Source organism: Colossoma macropomum, unplaced genomic scaffold (assembly GCF_904425465.1).
Source record: "Colossoma macropomum unplaced genomic scaffold, Colossoma_macropomum, whole genome shotgun sequence".
Taxonomy (NCBI): Eukaryota; Metazoa; Chordata; class Actinopteri; order Characiformes; family Serrasalmidae; genus Colossoma; species Colossoma macropomum.
The window spans coordinates 17,227,200-17,248,018 of NW_023494796.1; the positions used below are offsets into that span (position 1 = coordinate 17,227,200).

The 20,819-nt window shown below is 38.7% G+C and overlaps 1 protein-coding gene across 4 annotated transcripts in view; it reads left to right on the plus strand.

The window, feature by feature from the left end:
* The first annotated feature begins 7,049 nt into the window (after positions 1-7,049).
* arfip1 (ADP-ribosylation factor interacting protein 1 (arfaptin 1)) overlaps positions 7,050-20,819 on the plus strand; it is a 31,592-nt gene continuing 17,822 nt past the window's right edge. For 2 of the 4 annotated variants that reach the window (XM_036582983.1, XM_036582984.1), the window contains exons 1-2: positions 7,051-7,198; positions 10,339-10,649. In XM_036582983.1, coding sequence (XP_036438876.1) covers positions 10,341-10,649 — 309 coding nt within the window. In that variant the 5' untranslated portion in view covers positions 7,051-7,198; positions 10,339-10,340. Of the gene's footprint in view, positions 7,199-10,338; positions 10,650-20,819 lie in introns of all 4 variants that reach the window. The other 2 variants (XM_036582982.1, XM_036582985.1) reach the window with 2 other exon arrangements.

Genomic DNA, 20,819 nt, shown 5'->3' on the forward strand with positions numbered 1-20,819 from the left:
TTCTGTTGGTCTGTTCGTCGTGCAATTTTGACACAATGTAAAGAGCAGCTGGTATTTTCAAATCATAAAAAAAATGGAGAGACAAGGTTTTGTTCCAACAGCAATGATGTAAATCAAATGGGGGGGTTTCCAAAACTCATAGATGAGTGGGTGTATTGCAGAGGCAGTAGGATACAGCATGTATGCAAAGTCAGAGTCTTGCTGATCTCACGTATAACAGGTCCAAGCGTCGTACCTAGTGATGTGATGTCATTGTAGGGGTAGGTCTTCCTCTAGATCTACAGTTATTACCAATCAGCAGTACACATTAACATGCTACGCTTCAGTTATGAATGGTTTGCATGGCTTTTTTCGGACTGGCAAAAGAGCTTTAATGAGTGTGTTTGCGTGTGTGGTTTTTCTACAGATACTTTTTATCAGCGCAGTGAGAGATAGCTGGCTATATTCTCAGTGTTTAAACCATATAAGTGTGACTTTGAGCGTTTGCGTGAAAACCTTCCCCCCTTTCCCCAGACTAGATCGAGACACATATGTTGATTAGACCCAAAGTGCATGAATTTGATTTCTTATTATATATTTTTTCAGTGTTTTTGCCTTTTGTGTACTTGAGACTAAATGCTGCACTGTTTCCATGTAATATTCTTCAAACCGCAATGGATGATTATCTAATATTTGTTTATTTCCTGTCTCTGTCAGTTATAATATTGGTTTTATACAATGTAGGTCTGGTTTCTATTATATTGTCATGGGTTTATGCGGTGGTCCTGTTCTTTGGCCATGCGATCTCTTCATATTAGAGTGGAGTCACAAAATATTAAAACCCCAGAAACGTAGACTTTGTTCTGGTACATGGTCAAAATGACTCCAAACTCCATTTTATTACAACAAAGTTAAAGCTACGGTATTGTCATCAGATCCCATTTTTTGTGTCACTGTAAATAGTCCGATAAGATGTTTATTCTTGTACATAGTTTTCAGGGGCAGCAAATCAAAAATCAGACAAGATTTTGTGAAAGTTCTGGTTCATTCATTACAAAGATATTGTATTGTTGACCTTATTATAACGCAGTTAAACAGGCACATTTATTTTCATGCACTGCTATGGTATGTAATTTTATAATGCTTTAATTTGTACGGTGATGCAAACATTTCACACGAGTCAATAAATAAGTGAATACAAAGTGGTTTGTCTGTTTTGCATTGAGAAGACTTACAGTCTATCAGAGAATCAAATAAAGCATGAATAACGTTTAGACTATTTAATCCCTGGAAATTTCTCAAAACGTAAACATGGGGTCTGCGCAATTTGTGGACTTTAGTGTCCCCTAGTGGTGCAATTTTTATTTCCATTTTTTTCCAGAGACAATATACACGTTCCTGGACAAGACTTAGGCTATTTTCATACACTATACATTTTATTTTTACTAGAACATTCCACCAAAACTGGCCACAACTATTCTAAATTATCTTTGTTTTAAGGACCAGACAATAGTATGTTTTAAAAGATTCACTGTTTATTATAGACCACTCCTCATTTAATTTCATATTTTATTCATTTTTAGTCTCAGGTAAAATAGCAGAAAACATATTTAACAGAAAATTGCACAGAAGCCTCAGCAAATAAATATGATATTAAATATTTCAGTATTTATTGTGTCCGCCTTTATCACGCCTTCCATTCTTTTCAGGAGACTCAGTTTTTTCAAAGAAATCTGCAGGGATATTTTTACAAACCTCCAGAAAACACCATTACGATTGAAAGAGTTGAAGATAAAAGAGGAAGAGGACAAACAGCTACAAGATGGATGGATACAGTCAGAGGAATCATGAACCAACCATTAAGAGGCCTGAAGACCCCAACAGAAGACAGGATATTCTGGAGAAACACTATCGATATGGTTCCCGGGAGCTGGAAACAACTTGATGGCACTTAATAATAATAATAAAGTTCAGTCTTAGAAGGTGGTTGCATTTTCTACTTCTCATCATCCAAATAATCCCAAACACACTCAGTGATGTTGAGGTCTGGACTCTGGGGTGGTCAGCCCGTTGTTCTGAGAACACCAGCAGCTTCTTTGTTTGATTTGCAATTTTTCCTGTTATATCTTATCTCTTCAGAAATATCTTCTGAAAATGAACAGCTTGTACTTAATGGCTGTTTTAACGGTAAGTAAATGAAGAGTGGTCTCTGACTTTTGGGCAGTACTGTAATTGAGTATGTTTACATGTAGAAACCTTTTAACTCTTCCTCATGTTCCATACGTCCACTTTGATTTAAATAAGTTTTTGACCCAGTACCCACACCTTCACTTAAGTCTAGTTTCTCTGTACAGTTTACACCACATGTGTCAGGCTCTAGTCCTCGCGGGCCAAAACAGACTTAAGGCTTAAGCACACTGCCTCAATAAATACACCTGATTCAGCTCATCAGCTGCTTAGCAAGGCCTTCATTAACTGAATTCAGAGTGTCAGATGAGCGTAAATGCTCCACAGCACTTTGGCCTGGAAGGTGCCCAGTTTGACATGCCTGGTTTACACCTTATGTCATCTTGTTTAATTTATTTGCTTATAAAGTATGTAATTTGTTTATTTTTGTCACTCATAAAATAAAGCATTTCATCTGTGAATCTGCTTTTGTGAATCTATGACAAAAGTAAACTATGTGGTGGATTTGATTCTACCTTCAGATAATGGTACTAAAGCCCTAAATAGGACAAATAAAAGATAATTATGTAGTTGCTATTATTCTTTATAATAATTTAAGTCTTAAATAGCACAAATAGAACAGATATGTCACATAAAAAGATTTAAATATTCTTTATGTTACATTTAAATGTGAGCATTCTACAAAATAAAGCAAGATTAGAAAAAATGCTGATTATGTTTAGGTATACACTCTATGCACAAGATGGTTCTTCAAGGGTTCTTTAGTAAAAGTGGTTCTACATAGAACCATTTCAAGCTTAAATGGTTCTTTGCATGGTGAAATGGTTGAGATTGATGGAAAATATGTTGGATATGATTCTATATAGCACCAAAAAGGGTTCTACTGTTGTTACAAGCTTGACATGGTAACAATAGCAGAACCCTTTTTGGCGCTGTTTAGAACCATTTTCAAAGTGTTCTATATAGAATCATATACAACACATTCTCCATCCATCTGAAGAACTATTTCACCATGCAAAGAACAATTTAAACATGAAATGGTTCTACATAGAACTCATGGTTCTAAAGAGAACCTTTCCTTTTGCTAAAGAACCCTTGAAGAATCACCATTTTTAAGAGTTTAGACTGAAAAGGATTTACCATGGTGAATCATCATTGATTCACAGCTTAGTCTAAGACTAGACTTATTCCATGTTTGGGAACCTGGCCTGTAATATTTGGTTTAAAGCTGTAGATTTCCTTTAGGCAAGATCCTAAAAAGATGGCACAAGGCGCCATCTAGTGGTGGACCCAAAGCCTGGCAGAAGGGAACTCCCTTTCAACTATTACAGTCAAAGTTTCTAACTGGTTTTTGATCTAGATATACAGTTCTAGGAGAAACCTTTGATTGGTGTAGAATGTTTACTTCACTTCACTGTGTCTTCACTCTCATGGATCTCATTTACAGAAAAATTGATTAAAATGTTCTTTAGGGAACCAAAAGTGGCATCGCTGCTAAGAACTAGGCCTATTGTTTTTTTTCATTATTTATGTTTTGTCCTGCTTACATAAAGATTTGGACATACTCAGCCTTTTTCTTTATCAGTCTGCATTAATGTAAAATATTTAACAGATATTTAACAATGGTTAAGATCTTGCCAAAACTGCAAAACTCACAAAAGCACCATCTTAGGAATAACACCAATCCCCATGTGTTTTATCTCCTTGTTGTGAGGCCAGCAGTCATTAACCTCCAAAACTTTCAGCTGTTGAAGCCACCTTTGGTTTTAGAGAGTTTAGGCATGTGTTGCCATATGTTAGAACAGGAAAAACATGAAGTGGTGCTCAGCAAATGCTGGTACACTGTGAAAAGTGATTGCACAACTGACAGTGAATATTGTAATTCTAAATAACAAGCATAAATGGTTCTCCAGGAAGATTTGTGTGTCACAAAGCAAAATGTGCAAACACAGAACAGGAATTTCCAAACTCTTGAGAAGTATAGGAGAATAGCACTACTGTAAATTCCTGTTGCTTTTGGCAGCACCTACTGTTTGGTCAGCATAATGCAGCCTCGCCTTGATAAAGGAACCCTGTGAAACAGCGCACTAACACTGTAATATTACATATTAGCTTCTATATTCATAATGAATACCACTTAGAGACAAAATGTGGTTATCAGAATGAGCTGTCATTATTGAAGCTACACTCTTAAAAAAGATGGTTCTTCAAGGGTTCTTTAGTAAAGAAAATGGTTCTATGTAGATCCATGAACACTCAGAGAACCCTTAACATGATTAAAGGGTTTCTTACATCATGAAAGCGTTCTTCAGATTGATGGAGATGGTGCTGTATATGGTTCTAAAGGGTTCTATATAGCACCAAAAAAATGTATATAGTTCTGCTCACGTTAGGATACGAATTTGTAGGAATAGCAGAACCCTTTTTAAAAAAGTTCTGTTTAGAACCATATACAGCTCATTCTATTACAATCTGAAGAATGCTTTCACAATGCTTTAATCCTGCAAAGGGTTCTTTGAGTGTTCATGGTTCTATACAGAACAATTTCTTTACTAAAGAACCCTTCAAGAACCATCTTTTTTATTGTGCTAATGTTTGTTTTATTTAAAAATCGCGGAGCATCATCCTCAAGTCTGTTTTCATGTGTTGGCAAGGGAGGATGAACACCTCAAGGGTGCTGTGTTTAAAAGTGTGCATTTGGGAATTTGGGACAGACCTGTGCACCGTGCTGGCTCTGCATGTGCTGTTCCCTGCAAGATTAAGCTCAAGACCAAGCTCAAGCAGTTATATCCACGAAAAAAATGAGCTAATAAGCTTCTATACAGTGGTACAATTCAGATGACAAGCACAATTCAGCTAAGTGACAAGTTAAACGCATTTTAATTCACACATGGATATCTGCTTTTCTGCCATGTTGGACAGATAACTGTAAACAAACCCTTCCACTATCTGCCACCCTGGAGAGATCCAACACACCTGGCTCTAATACTCAGATGCCCCTGAAGGCCTTCATTACCTGGTTCCTCCTTAGATTACGGTTAAAGCTAAACTTCGCAGGGAGGTAGATCTTCCGGACCAGGACAGAACAGTATTAGCTAATAGGAGAACAGTATTAGCTAACAGGAGAACAGTATTAGCTAATAGAAGAACAGTATTAGTAAGCAGGAGAACAGTATTAGCTAATAGGAGAACAGTATTAGTTAACAAAAGAACAGTATTAGCTAACAAAAGAACAGTATTAGCTAACAGGAGAACAGTATTAGTTAACAAAAGAACAGTATTAGCTAACAGGAGAACAGTATTAGTTAACAGGAGAACAGTATTAGTTAACAAGAGAACAGTATTAGCTAACAAAAGAACAGTATTAGCTAACAGGAGAACAGTATTAGCTAACAGGAGAACAGTATTAATTAACAGGAGAACAGTATTAGCTAATAGGAGAACAGTATTAGTTAACAGTAGAACAGTATTAGTTAACAGAAGAACAGTATTAGCTAATAGGAGAACAGTATTAGCTAATAGGAGAACAGTATTAGTTAACAGGAGAACAGTATTAGCTAACAGGAGAACAGTATTAGCTAACAGGAGAACAGTATTAGTAAGCAGGAGAACAGTATTAGCTAATAGGAGAACAGTATTAGTTAACAAAAGAACAGTATTAGCTAACAAAAGAACAGTATTAGCTAACAGGAGAACAGTATTAGTTAACAAAAGAACAGTATTAGCTAACAGGAGAACAGTATTAGTTAACAGGAGAACAGTATTAGTTAACAAGAGAACAGTATTAGCTAACAAAAGAACAGTATTAGCTAACAGGAGAACAGTATTAGCTAACAGGAGAACAGTATTAATTAACAGGAGAACAGTATTAGCTAATAGGAGAACAGTATTAGTTAACAGTAGAACAGTATTAGTTAACAGAAGAACAGTATTAGCTAATAGGAGAACAGTATTAGCTAATAGGAGAACAGTATTAGTTAACAGGAGAACAGTATTAGCTAACAGGAGAACAGTATTAGTAAGCAGGTGAACAGTATTAGCTAACAGGAGAACAGTATTAGCTAATAGGAGAACAGTATTAGCTAATAGGAGAACAGTATTAGTTAACAGGAGAACAGTATTAGCTAACAGGAGAACAGTATTAGCTAACAGGAGAACAGTATTAGTAAGCAGGTGAACAGTATTAGCTAACAGGAGAACAGTATTAGCTAACAGGAGAACAGTATTAGCTAAAAGGAGAACAGTATTAGCTAAAAGGAGAACAGTATTAGTTAACAGGAGAACAGTATTACCTAACAGGAGAACAGAATTAGTTAACAGGAGAACAGTATTAGCTAACAGGAGAACAGTATTAGTAAGCAGGCGAACAGTATTAGCTAACAGGAGAACAGTAATAGTAGGCAGGAGAACAGTATTACCTAACAGGAGAACAGAATTAGTTAACAGGAGAACAGTATTAGCTAACAGGAGAACAGTATTAGTAAGCAGGCGAACAGTATTAGCTAACAGGAGAACAGTATTAGTAAGCAGGCGAACAGTATTAGCTAACAGGAGAACAGTATTAGCTAATAGGAGAACAGTATTAGCTAACAAAAGAATAGTACTAGCTAACAGGGGAACAGTATTAGCTAACAAAAGAATAGTACTAGCTAACAGGAGAACAGTATTAGCTAATAGGAGAACAGTATAAGTTAACAGGAGAACAGTATTAGCTTATAGGAGAACAGTATTAGCTTATAGGAGAACAGTATTAGCTAATAGGAGAACTCATTATTATTACCGATTACTGTATTACTGATTTCCTCCACTAGAGGGCAGCGGTGTGCTTTCAGCGCCCCAGCCTTACCCAGCTCTCCTCTTCCGGGTGCGTTTGAAATGAGTTTTTTCTTTAGTGTACTGAACTGAAGTGAAGTGAGGGGAGCGGAGCGGCGCTGCATGACACGGAGCACCAGTTTCACTAAACTAACCTTTAAATGACAACCGCCGAGCGACCACAACACCAGGAGGATATTTAGGCCCCTTTTTCTCGCAGGTAAGGCGGCGTTAGCCGGAGCGCTGCGGACACTCATCTGTTGCTCGGTGAGCTAAAGCAGCAGCGGCGGCAGCACGATAATGGCTTCAGCTTCAGCGAAGAGCTGCAGCTCATCTCTGTGTGTGACGTTCAAAAACAGCGTCGGGAAAGTTTATAAAGTAACTCTGGGCAGCTCTGATGGCCGTGCGGTGGAAAGAGCTTGAGGCAGGCGCACTTGTAAACACTAAACACGAAGCTGGTGTCCGCTTCTTATTTCAGTTTTTCCGTTCCACCTTAAATGGTGCAGCAGTTACATTAACTGCTGCACCATTTAAGGTGGAACGGAAAAATCCGAAAAAGAAGCTGGCGAATAGGAAGCCTCGTAGCTATACTTGGTGTAAAACTTTAGCTAGGAGGTAAAGGAGTCGCTGGATCCTGAGGTGGTGTATCTGTGGACTGTTTTTGCAGTATGAAAACGGATAAACCGACTGTGGCTCACAAGTGGTTACGGATAACTGAGGACTAAGTGGGCTTTTTGAGCCGTTGGGTGGGTAAGAACCGCCCAAGGGCACTTCAACACGTTAGCTATCGTTTGTTTTCACGTTATTTGCTGGATGTTAATATGAAATATAGCTCTTTGGTCACTGCCCTCCGCTGTCTCGTCGTTTTGTAAGCACCGTAATGTCCGATATAACGTTTAGGTGGTAAATCGATAAAGGAAGAGGGGGAAAACTTGACAACCGTGTACGTGTTTCGTGGCATTTAACCCAACGTTTCCTTATTTCGTCTTAAAGGAGCCGCCGCTCTGACAGAACTCGATAGCGTTTACTTTTTTAAAGGGGAACTTCACCGATTTCCCAAGTTTCTGTGCAAATAAGTGTTTAAGATGTAAACAAAGTCATTCAGAGTGGTTTGGTGTGAAATGAATTGTTCACAGTAGTGGTGATGGGAACCAGACGTCCACCTCTAAAAGCTCCCTCACAGAAAGTTATTACATGAAATGGTTAGATATATGCAATATAGCATACATGCACTATTTATTAGAGGTGGCGCAATACCACTTTTTCTTTTCTAAAACTAGTATTGAAAACTCTGTGTCTGTGTTTTTAAACACACTGTCCACTCTATTAGGCACTCCTACCTTGTTGGTCCACTTTGTAAAGTCAGAGACGATGGCTCATCTGTTGCTCCACAGTTTGTCTTGCTCATCCTCTAGTCCTTCATCAGTGGCCACAGGACGCTGTTGGTTGGATATTCTTGGTTCTCTGTCCAGCAGTGACACTGAGGTGTTTAAAAACTCCAGCAGCACTGCTGTGTCTGATCCACTCTCACCAGCACAACACACACTAACACACCACCACCACGTCAGTGTCACTGCAGTGCTGAGAATGACCCACCACCCAAATAATACCTGCTCTGTGGTGGTCCTTTCTCTGTGGGGGTCCTGACCATTGAAGAACAGGGTGAAAGGGGGCTAACAAAGTATGCAGAGAAACAGATGGACTACAGTCTGTAATTGTAGAGCTACAGAGTGCTCCTGTATGGTCAGTGGAGCTGAATAAATGGACATGAGTGTAAATACATCTGCTAGCTAGCTTTATTGATATAGCCCTGACCACACTTAGTTGTCAGACTATTTTCTGTGTTATAGGATTAACTCAGTTGCCAGCAGAGTTAGTCTTACTGTCTTTCAAAATGTGCTTTCACCTTCAAGATACACCATCAGAAGGGAGGTTTCTCAGTCTTTAAACCAGGAAAACTGCTCTCACTTTCCGCCCCATAGGAAGAAATAGACAGCTAACATTATTACGTCACCCAGTGTGAGTGTGTGCTGTTTCAGGCTAGATTTGTTACAGGGCTGAACTGGGTTCTTTCTTTTTACCTCCTCCCATATTCAATTCAGCCTTTTTCTGTTATCAGCCACATACCAGTACCCAACAATACCAATGTGGCATCTCTAACATTATCTATAATATTGATGCTGTATGGGCCACTGCTAAGACATGAGGGCCTCAGTTTGTGTTGAATTATGTTTCATTGTTTAAATTAAAACATGGAGGTATTCTTATCATCTGAAAACGCTCCTGCTGTCCACCGAATATACTACACAACTTGCTGTTTTGCACAATGCGACGGTCTTTAAACATATGTCTTTTGAAGGAAATGAAGTACAATTTCAAGCCAGTGTCTGGAGCATATGTCTAATTGCATCTGATTTTCTCTTATGATTAGAGGTTCAGGAATTCTTTGGTTTTCCTTGATTTTCAATGACTCCAGGAAAATAGGGCTGCACAGTATATCGTATGGTAATTGTATTGTGACAGTGGTCAGTATCACAAAGTCGCCAAATCTCAGATGTTCCCTTGTTTCTCCACCTGTTCATTAATAACAAACATGAATAACTTTGGTCAAATGTGTCTCATGAAGTGTTCATTGTTAAATACATTAAACATATCTACCATTTCTCAGTAAAAATGATGTACCAAGACAGTGTGGTATTCTGTCTGTATTGTGCAGCCCTATTGTTTAGTTGTTAGCAGGCTGTTGAAATGTCTGATTGTTTGTAGTAACAATGAAATTTGCTGCTCTTCTAGGTCCACCTGTCCCACAAGTTTTACTTGATGTGTTGGGCCATGTGCTTTTTCTACTCGTCTGTAGAGATTTAACCTGTCATATGTAGTCGTAATAAAAATACTTATCAGCGCTTATGCTATTGTAGCAAATTCACATAGTATAGTTTTCTATCGCTGAGGTACATTTTTTGAGTAGTAAGTAAGCTTTTGGTAGCACAGATTCTTTTGTATAATAGTTAGCTCATGTAATCCCCAGAATGCAGTGTGCAGTGCGTGCCACATAATGCACAAAAGGAGCACTCTATATGACTGTGTTAAACACTGCCTCTGGATTGGGTGACGTAATAACACCCTTGGAAAAGCTTGCTCTCTTTTCTCACTGGACATGAGAATGCATTTGGTTTGCCAAGCTATTCATTCTTAATCCTTGGAGAAGACTTACTCTCGGAAACTGTCCTATTACCCAAGGCCATAGTGGCATAATCAACCCTAACCGTAAAAGGAGAAACAACTTGACCAGTCCAACATCAGAAAAAGAACAAGAAGCAGAATTACAGCTTTGCTTACTGTGTCTGCATTTGCTTGCAGGAATGTCAGAGGCTAGTTTTGAGTCGCAGGAGAAGCGATCCGACCCGGCGGAGGAGGGTCCAGATAATGGTGACCATTCTCAGGGCCAATCAGAGGACACCCTAAACAGCTTCTCTGATGATACACACATGACAGAGATCGATATAAATGACAGTAGTGAAAGTAGAACCCTTGACCATAACCTTAATGATGAGGATGCTGAAGATGGTGCTGCTGGGCAGTCCAAGAGCGACAATAATGAAGCATTTAAGGACACTGAGAAGACCAATACTGCGAGTACTGATGCCGTGCCTTCCCAGAGTGCTGCAAAGGTGACGTTAACGGCCGCCGCGGCTTATAGTCGGGTCCATTTCTGCGGTCTCTGCTCTGTCAAGTCCATGCTGCTACACTCTTAAAAGCAAAGGTTCTTGAATGCTTCTTGTCTTGGATGTATTGTAAGAGAAACCTTTGCATTTTCAAAAATTAGTGCTCCTAAACCTTTTTTTAAGAGTGTATGTTTTCAGGCAGGAAGCTTTTCCAACTTCTTGTTAAACGATTCCAGCACTGCCTGAACTCGGAGCAGCATTTTGCCTGGCCATGTGCTGTAACAGTGTGCTCAATCAAGCAAGGCTGTCTTAGGGCTGTGCAATTAATTGTTAACAATCAAAACCCTAATTTTGGCCCCTGCTGTTAATGAATTGTGAAGGGCTCTGGTTAATGCATTTCATTTAGCGGTGTGTCTGCCGTCACCACAATCGTGCTAAATGGCACTTCTCACCAAACGAATGCTCCAGTGCATCTCAGACATATGATGTGTGCTGAGAGTGCATTCACTAATTCAAATCTCAAGTGTTCACACATCTCAGTAAAAGATTTCAAATCACAAAGTGCAATCTAGGGCTGAGCGATTTGGGGAAAATATCAAACTGTTGATATTTTATTTCTATAGTCTGATCTGTATTTTTGACAAGACTAGCATATCCACTATTTCTGACATCAGGCTGGAGTTGCTGGACCAGACTGTGCCCGGTTAGTTACGGTTGTGTTTAGGGATGTGCTCAATGATTCTGTTTTAACAGTTTGAGGCGAAGTATTCAAATACTGAAATTGATGCTGGTCAGTATGACATTATATATCATTATTGTGATAAATTGTCCCAATGCAGTACACTTTTCTGAACATATCATGTATATAGCGATAGTACTTGTGGAACACTGACCAACTCCATGTTTCATTATAAAGAGAGGAAAATTAGTGCCGTTTAACTGGATTTAGTGTAGCACAGCATGCAAAGTATTTAATAAAAATCATTGTATTCACACTTTTTATTAGTATGTGATAGTATTTAAACTATAGCACTGCTGGATCTTTTTTCTTTGTTCTAACTGATCTGGCTGAAAAAAATAGATATTGTGACATATCGTGTGTAGGAAAATCTCAATACTGTATTTTTGCTATTTTGACCACCTCTAACTGAAATCAGTATTTAAGTGTTTGTTAAATTTAATCACAGGAAGAGTAAATGTACAGGCCAGCAGTTCAGTGAAATGCGATGGTTCTGTTTGTATTTGCGAAAAAGTGTGTCATGTTATACTTCGCTACTCTGAAACTGCCTCAACATGGTCATGTTGTTAAGGACGTGACTGAGAAAACAGGGATAGGTTCTGTATCGCTAACAAGGCTAACTACTCTAGCTGATCTTAGCTAAGTCCAGAAACAATAGACATGTTATTCTCTAACAAATAACATATTGGTTAATCGTCCACTGGGGAGAAAATACCTTGTGTAGAAGAAAATGAGTGCTCATCAACATCCAGGGTGATACTGGTTAGCTCTGTTAGCTCATTAGCCAAAGTACTTTTTGTTGTTTTTGTTGTTTTTCCTTCCCTGTGATTAACTGGATATCCATTAATAAACTCTTATAGGTACCAGAATATCGAAATTGGTCAGAATGCACATTCCTAATTGCGTTATTTATGCCTCATATGGGTGTTTTAGATGCTTCTGATTGGTCTAATTCAATTCACAAGCTCTCTGTTATTGAGTTTAAAACTTCTGTTGTAGGCTATAATAAACACTGATACTTCAAATTGCAATTTCAATATAAAACCAATGAATCGTTCAGCCCTAGAGCAGTCACCATGCTACCTCAAATGATTGCTGTTCAAATCGCACAGCTCTACTCTCTCTGCCTCTCAATTATTTTTTTCTTTGCCTTCTTGTGGGTGCTTTCGGATTTGCTTGCGGTTTGGGTTGTGGTGGTAGTAGGGTGTTAGATGTTTGTGTGATGCGACTATTATTCAGTTATTATTTACCTATTCTTTTTCATTGTTCTTGTAATGTGTGAATTACTTAAAGATTCTTTTCATTGGTTCATGGGTTCATGGCATTTTCTTGGGCCAAGGTTTGTGTTTTTATGTTAGATACACATGCACCTAATTTTCATTCAAACTCTCCTCCATGTGTTCTTATCGAATGATTTAAGAATGATGTCCAGGGATGTATGAGTGCTTGTGTGTGTGTGTGTGTGTGTGAGCCTGTATTTGTGTGTCTTGCCAAATGCCTTCCCTAGTTATTCTCATCATTATCCAGGCCTTGCACTTCAGTTGCAATGTACACCATTGCAGGGTCTCTCTTGACAATAGCTACCACACCCGTGTCCTCACGCAAGGAGAACAGCCTCACGTGCTAGTTTGATGGTCTGCAGGATCCTCTTGCACTATTGGCTGGCACAGAGCATTGTAAACACATTTATGATGATGTTGCAGGTTCGTCAATGTTCTGGTAACCCTTAAGATAGGATTTATAACCATTAGTAGCTCTTAGTGGGTCACAGGGAGGTTATGACAAACTTCTAGTCCAATCACTAGTTTTGTTACTGGATTTGCTCAAGCGGAAGGATTTTGCAAGAGTTAATGACTTTAAATCTGTCCCTTAGTCACGGCAAGCAAAGAGTGCTTTGGTTTCGCAATCGTGGATCGTCTGTAAAGCAGTGTCTCAGTGCATAAGCAGTGTGATGTAATGCATTTTAAAGGAAGACTATTTTCAATCTGCTCATTGGCTTCTTTTACAAGTACTTTTAAATCAATAGGTTTTTCATTCTTATACTAAGTGCAGGGAAGCACATCAGGATTTTTGTCAATGGTAATTGACCATGTGAGGCTGAAAAACTCTGAGATGGACTATTTCTGTAAGCGTAGCTTCAAAAACGGTCTTTACAATATACACATTTCATTCTGCAGCACATCTGCTGCCTCAGTGTCAGTCTTTACTAATAACTGAGCGCATAAACAGCCTAATAAGCCTGTTTTTATGTTGCAATCTTATCATGTTACATCAAGTTTTCATTGATTCTTAGCAGTATGATCATCTTGTAATGTAAGTACTTGAACTCTTTGGCTTGGCAGTTGAGAGAGAAGACAATGGCCATCTCTTCAGCCTGGCTGATCGGATTGCCTTCGTGTCTCTTCCCTCTCCTTTCTTTCATGTGTATCCAAGCAACTGAACTCCAGGGGTTTCTTGGAGTTGTACTACAGTATTCAGATATCCAGTACTGCTCACAAACTTCTTTGCCTATTGGTCACCACCGCTGTGGGCGTTCAGTACGGCTGCTTTTTGGGTCAGGAGTTCCAAAAGTCTGTAAAAGGATACTTGAAAGAATGGGAGACTGTCTGTAGCTATCAGTTAGGTCCTGAATCTTTTTTATAAGAGACCAGCAAGGATGTTTATGATTGTTTGATTCATCTCTCAGAACACTTAGTGAGACTGACCTCCTGCCATAAAGGCATTAGGTGTCTTTAAAAGATTCATACAGTGCGTCACTGGATACTGTGCGCTGCTTTCACCTGCCAGACACACAAGCAGCTCAGATAAGAGATTCAAATCTCGGAGCCATTTAATTGAACACAAACTGTACAGTTGCGTTCTTTGCATAATAGCTGTCTGGTGGGGTTTTTGATTATGATGTCAGAATGATGTTTAAACTGTGATGTCCAAGCATAAATATGGCCGCTTTAATGAGTTCATAGTATTTGATTATGTCGTTAAGCACCCAGCCGCCATTTTGGTAGGCAAGCTGTACATCTCACAATGCAATGATAGAGCTCATCTGGTCACCACTGCTGCAGCTACAACCCTACAAGAGGCAGAAACAGACCGGAATGACCATGAAAATGATGAAAAGATATGTGGACACTTTCGTTGCAGTGTTATGTTATGTTGAGAAGATTAGCTTGATTGGTGGACTGAATCTACATAACCTGCAAAACCTCTGAAGTTCATAACATTCCTAAGCATGAGATTTTTTAAAAACGGATCAAAATGGCTGCCCATGAATAAAATAATAAACATAATTAAGTTGTATTTGGCATCTGATTGCTAGCTTCTTGTTTAAAATTTCCATTCTACCTTAAACAGTGCAGCAGTTACATTCGGGCACCTTATATAAAGAACACATTTTGAATAAGAAGCCGGCGTCATGTCACAGAAAAACCTGTAGACATTGTTTACCTCAGTAAGTACATATCTTAATCTTTTGCTTGAAAATGGTTGTTGAACAGCTTTTTTTAAACATACTCACAGTTTGGAATGCAGCAGAAGTGATGTAGTGGCAAATCTCAGCCATTTAGATGTCAGCTTTTGTTTATCACTACAGCAACAAAAAAGTCAAGACGATGCACTCAAATATGTTGGTTAGTACACTTTAAAAATCAGTTTTAAACTGAGTGTACCAAAAAACACAAGTTTTACTGCCTGGATCAGTTATGGCTTCATCTCATAAACTGCCACTGCGGTGCTGAATGACCTTATAGTTTACTACCAAAATGGTGGGAGGGGTTGTGTGATGTCATTTGAATACTATAAAAAAAGGGGGATAGTAAACATAAAAACCTATGATTATGATGTCATAATCGTATTTGGCTAGTTGAACTTTTTTTGTGTTTTCCGATTATCCGTCAAGTGACAGTTATAAACTGTCGAGCAACAGATCCGCAGTCTGTGTGCGTGTACGTGAGGTTGCTTGTTCAAACTGTCGGCCTGCATTTGCATGGAGGTAGAGATGGCAGTTAAATTTAGATCCTGGCCTGCCTAGTGCCTGCCTAGTGCCCGCCTTTGGGCTGTGTCTTGTGACGTATTGTCTGAGCTGTTGCCAAGTTCTCTTATTCTTCAGCATCAACTCCAAGCCCTTTGGTTCTCAGCAAACTCCTTACTGTGCTATTTGTGGTCCTCTTAGACACTTGGCACACCTTCTTGATGTAACGTCACGGTCGCGCTGCTTGATCTCGTTACCAAAGCCAGTATCGCTGTCTTTATCCTGTTTGACGGCTTCTCTACATGAGCATTTACATTAGCTGTTCTGTTGTGTGGGTTCAGGTGAGGTAGTGGGTCAGTACCCCTCAGCGTCATCTGGTTTGACTTTGAAGCTTAAATAAATTCAACATGGCTGAAGGTGACTGAGGTAGCAGGTGTTGGGTCTACACTGCCTTGCAGATATCCTCTTGTCTGATATCAGTCTAGTGTTTTTTTTTTATCAGACTGGAGTTTTTGGGACGAAGGGAGAGTTTGTAAGTAGGACTAAAGGGGCAGATTGGATATTGGGGTATTGAATGCAGTTTTGAAAAAAAGTTCCAAGACGACAGTTCAGTATCAAATGCCATTAGAACATTAAACTGTGAGATTGATGCTAGACTCACAGCGTCCACACAATTCCAGAGTCTTGATTTTGATACCAAGTGTAGTATCACAATGCTTGATCCTAAACACTTATCAGTATATGAATACCAAATACTTATTTAACACAGACAATTGTTTAACCTCTTATTCTCCAGGGTATATTTTGGTTTGTCCATCTGAATTTACATGACCAAATCGTAAGGCAAATTATTCAGTAACTGAATGAAATGAATGTAAATTTTTATTTTATGCATTTATTTATTTTTTGTAAAAGTCCCCCTCAAATGAACAGAAAATGTGTTTTATGATCATACACATATTGTTATATGCTTACAATTTACTGCTGAAAGCTGAAAATTGTAGACGCCCTTTGTAATTTTTTATTAAAATAATTTTTACAGAGTATATCACTGAAGAGACACCATCGGTTTATAGTTCATAGCCCAGATTTTTCGAAAAATGGGTCAATTTTCAGTAGAGCCGAATATACACTTTTTCTGGCATGAAGCTTGAACGCTGAGTGTGTCAGACTATCTGTTAGTTGTGTCACATATACAGAACGTGGGTGTTTTGGAGCTTCTGATTGGTCCAGCTCATCTACAGGCAGTTCAGTCTCTGTGTAATTAGTTTAATTTTTTCCATTAAAACTTGTGAAGACAACATTGTTGATAGTGCATTATATAATAAAATATTGCAGGTCTTGCGATTTTCTTATCTAAGTGAACAAATATACAGTTAGCATAAAAAGTCAAAATGGAATTGTATTTCACTGTGAGCACAAGCCTCTCATACAGCCACATTCAGAGCCTTACGGCTGAAGCTTTGGCCCCAGCTAGAAAACGGCTGCTAAGTTATCCTAGTTATTTGTGGTAGCCTTAGCTGATGGATGACCATGCTATATAAGACAACATGGCATTTGGCCAGCCAAATGAGGGAAAATTTTGAACAGAACACTGTCATGAATGATTCAGTACAGTGTATTGACCTTGACACTGACGGTTTCCAGCTGGTAGCTTCATTGAACAGTAGCTGGCGATTGAGGAGCACAGTTGCTGCATAGAACCACATTAACGATATGTGTGTGAACTCTCAAGTTACAGGGTTCTTATTTGGATTATGCTATAGTACTTATTTTGTATTAGTATGAAAATGTTTCCATAAATAATCTCAGATTACATTATCATCTTTTCTGGGTCATGTTGTCCATTCCAGCCTCCAGGTGTTAAAGATTAAGCAAGATGACTTCAGTATGGGGCTTTATAGAGTCAAAGGGTAATAGCTCAGTGGCAGACTTATAATGTCAGGGTGTCACAAGGGTCTTGCAATGTGCAAACATGAAGGTGGACTTCCTTGTAATTATCGTTTGCAACCAGTTGTAATCTTATCTACATGAGAGTGCTTGTAAGCAATGTAAGCTAAATTACTGTACATAGTCCTGTCAGTGATACTGTATGTCACTTCTTCTAATTACTGAAGTCAGCAACTTTAAGTAGCTGATAACGGCATTCTAGTGCATACAGTTTATTTTTTCTCCATTGAAAAGCATTGACAAATTTAATGCTACACTGTGGAGCAGACACACATGACCCTAAGACCACTATGCCCAATGCCAAGTGTCGACTAGAGGGGTATAAAGCCCCTCTGGGAGTGATGGAGCTCCATCCAGTACTTTTGGGATGAGATGGAGTGATCCAGAACTGATCATCCAACATCATGAGTACCTGACCTCACTAATGTTTTTGTGGAAGCTGTTACTGCAGCAAAGTGGGACAAACTCCCTATAAATACCCCGGATTCCAGAAGAAACATTAGATAAGCGGGTGTCCACAAACTTTTGGACACATAGTGTATAAGAAAATGAATGGTTTTAACTAAGAAAAAGAGCGGGATTAGACTTTAGAGACGCACAAGCATGTGATTATTACTGAGCTCTGGAAAGTTGTGAAAGAAACAGCATCTTGTCAACTGAAGCAAATGAAATGCAGGTTGCAGAAAACCACTGCACAAAAGAATGCATCTTTAATAGATCAAAGATTTTTCATTTTTAGGCCCTTCAGTCAGGTCAGACTGTTCAAATTGAATGTGTTGCTTGTGTCAATGACATGTGAGAGTGAGAAGTGCAACTTTGTTGAAGTGGAATTTCTTTCTAAAAAATCTACTGCTTAACTTTTTTTCTCTTAAATATTAAGAACACTTTTGAGTTTAGGAGTTTAACATGATTTTTGTCAAGTGTTGAACATTTTGTTCCTTGTTTTGCTAAAGTGCGTCTTTTGGTGATCTGAAAACAGATTCTACTCACTGTTCAAAATGAGGAAATAAACATGAAGTACGTTAGAAAGTATGCATCAGGTCAGAACACTTCCTCTCAGTGTGTCAGAAAGATGAGTCATATGTGGAAGTTAACTTTCAGCGGGAACATGAAAAGCTGCTTAAGAACAGGCAGGTGACAGGATGAAATGATTAGTGAACCGTACCACACATTTATTCTTGGTAAATGTAACACTCAAACAAAAAAGAGTCTGATCCAGGTCTACAACAAATCTAGAATTTATTTATTTATTTATTTATTGACCATAATTGATCACTGGAAACTCATGGAAATGCCAGGGCTGTACTGCTTACTGTCCACTTATGAACAGATCACTTGTTAATACCAGGAACCTCGCCCACAGTTATCCAGATATTTTTGAAACCAGTTTTTTCTCTGTGTTTAGGTTTCCTGTCGACAATAACAAGCTGTTTCTTGGTCAAATGGAGCTTACTGAAAATGGCCTCTAGGTTCAGTATTTTTGTGTAGATGGGCAAAAGGCTGCTTTTATTATAGATGCTGGTAACTTGCTGATAATTTGGTAGTTAACATGTTTCTAAGTGAATTTGGCTTTACATCTTATTCCGCTGTAATACAGAGGTGTAGGAATCTACAAACAGATCTTTTAAAAAGGGGTGTCAACTTGATCACGAACATTACATTTCGATTTTTAAGATTTCATTTTAGCAACCTTTTTTTTTTTTTTCTTTTATTTTCTGGCAGGAAAATAATCAAACTTTGTTTCTTGACGGAATGTTGAATTGTAGTGATGCTTATGATGTCGTGCAAGTCAAACAAGCTTATTGTGTTTGTAACACGCCGCAGACACTTTGCTACAGCTTCACCCTCTGTTCTACTCAACATGTGTGCTCACAAAAGGCCTCATTCACCAAAATCTCCCTTAAGTTTTTCTTAAATTTGTTCCTGGAAAAGGTCCTAAGAAAAAGTCTAAAACCACAGAATTTTTCACAGCTTTGTGCTCTTGAGTGTTTGTAGATTTTGCTCTTACCTCAAAAACAGGAAAAAAATCTCACATAAAGAAATTTCTTCTTAAGAATGGTTGGTGCATGAGGCCCAATGTTCGTGAGGCATTAGGGCCCAATCCAATTTCTTATTCTCACCCCTACCCCTTGTTTTCGAGCGTCACCCTGCCACCATGGAACTGAGTTACAACGGGCAGTGATTGAAATCTTCCCCTATGAAATGAAACAACCCTCAAATAAAGAATAATATTACTTCATTAATAGGCTACTAGCGCTGCTCTGTAGGCGACCGTGCCAGTCTGCAGTGATAGCAGAGGAGGGTAAAGTTCAGCAACCTCGCTGCTGGGCTTTAGTTACATTTAAGGAATCAAAGAGGAGGATATGATAGTTATTTATCATTGCCTACCCCTAATTCTTTGGTGATATAAAGCTGAAGTCAGCTATTCGCCAGCTTCTTGTTTGAATTTTCCCGTTTCACCTCAGATGGTGCCTGAGGCCCCAGAACGTAACTGCTGCGCCATTTAAGGTGGAGCGGGAGATTTAGCTAGCTAGCTTTCGAGACATCAGCATACTAACAGCTTTTTTATGCTAGTTATGAAGAAAAAGACCATATTATATTGAAACAGCATTAACCTACTATTATATGATGATTATCATAATATTTTAATGGAAAAAACACTGACATTTGTGAGTTTCTTTCGTCGCTTGCGCAGCCATCTTGCCATTTTTTTCTTTTTTCTAATAACACTTCCTTTGGAGTGTACTTCTGAAAAACCTCTGTTTAGAAGGTCATGTAGCCCTAACACTTTGTCCTACCCCTCCATCTCAACTAAAATCAGGACACCCCAGGTCTGAATGTGCAAAACAGGTGTAAGGACTGAGTGGAGTGAAATGGGCTTGGGCTTTGATGTCAAAGCTTAAGGTAATGTTGCCACCCCCATAGATTGGCATGCTTATGTAAGTGTTTTTGAAACATTTTTGTGTTCATGTGCAGAAAGAGAGGTTTTTGAAAATGCTGCCAATATTTAAAATAATTTAAAAGAAAAAAAGCATGTGTTTTTTCAAAGTATCCGGTTGTGAATGTGACTTTAGATGCCTCATTTGAAAGTAACTAATTTCAAGGTTCAGTAGTATTTAAAGAGAGAAAATATTGGTATCAGCCAGTGCTGAATGTTTCAGGATAGTGATGGATGAGTGTCTTTGGGGTGCCGAATTTTGATCAGTAAGTCCGTAGAGAAGCAGAGGAGTTTGACAGGAGAGGAGTTTTTGGCTCCGTTTGACAACCCGACTGCTTCTCTGAGGCTTTTCGCCAAAGGCATTGCCATGGAAACAAGTGATTGCTTGTAGTGTTTCCATGGTTTGATTACATGGTTTATTTTTATCCAGTTAAGAGAGTAACAGGTCATTAGTTTTTATGATGATAATTTTTTTTCTTTTATTCATGGTAATGATTTGAATATTAGCCTAGCTTGTTAATGTGATCAGATACACAAAGTGTGTGTGTGCGTGCGTGCGTGCGTGTGTGCGTGTGTGTGTGT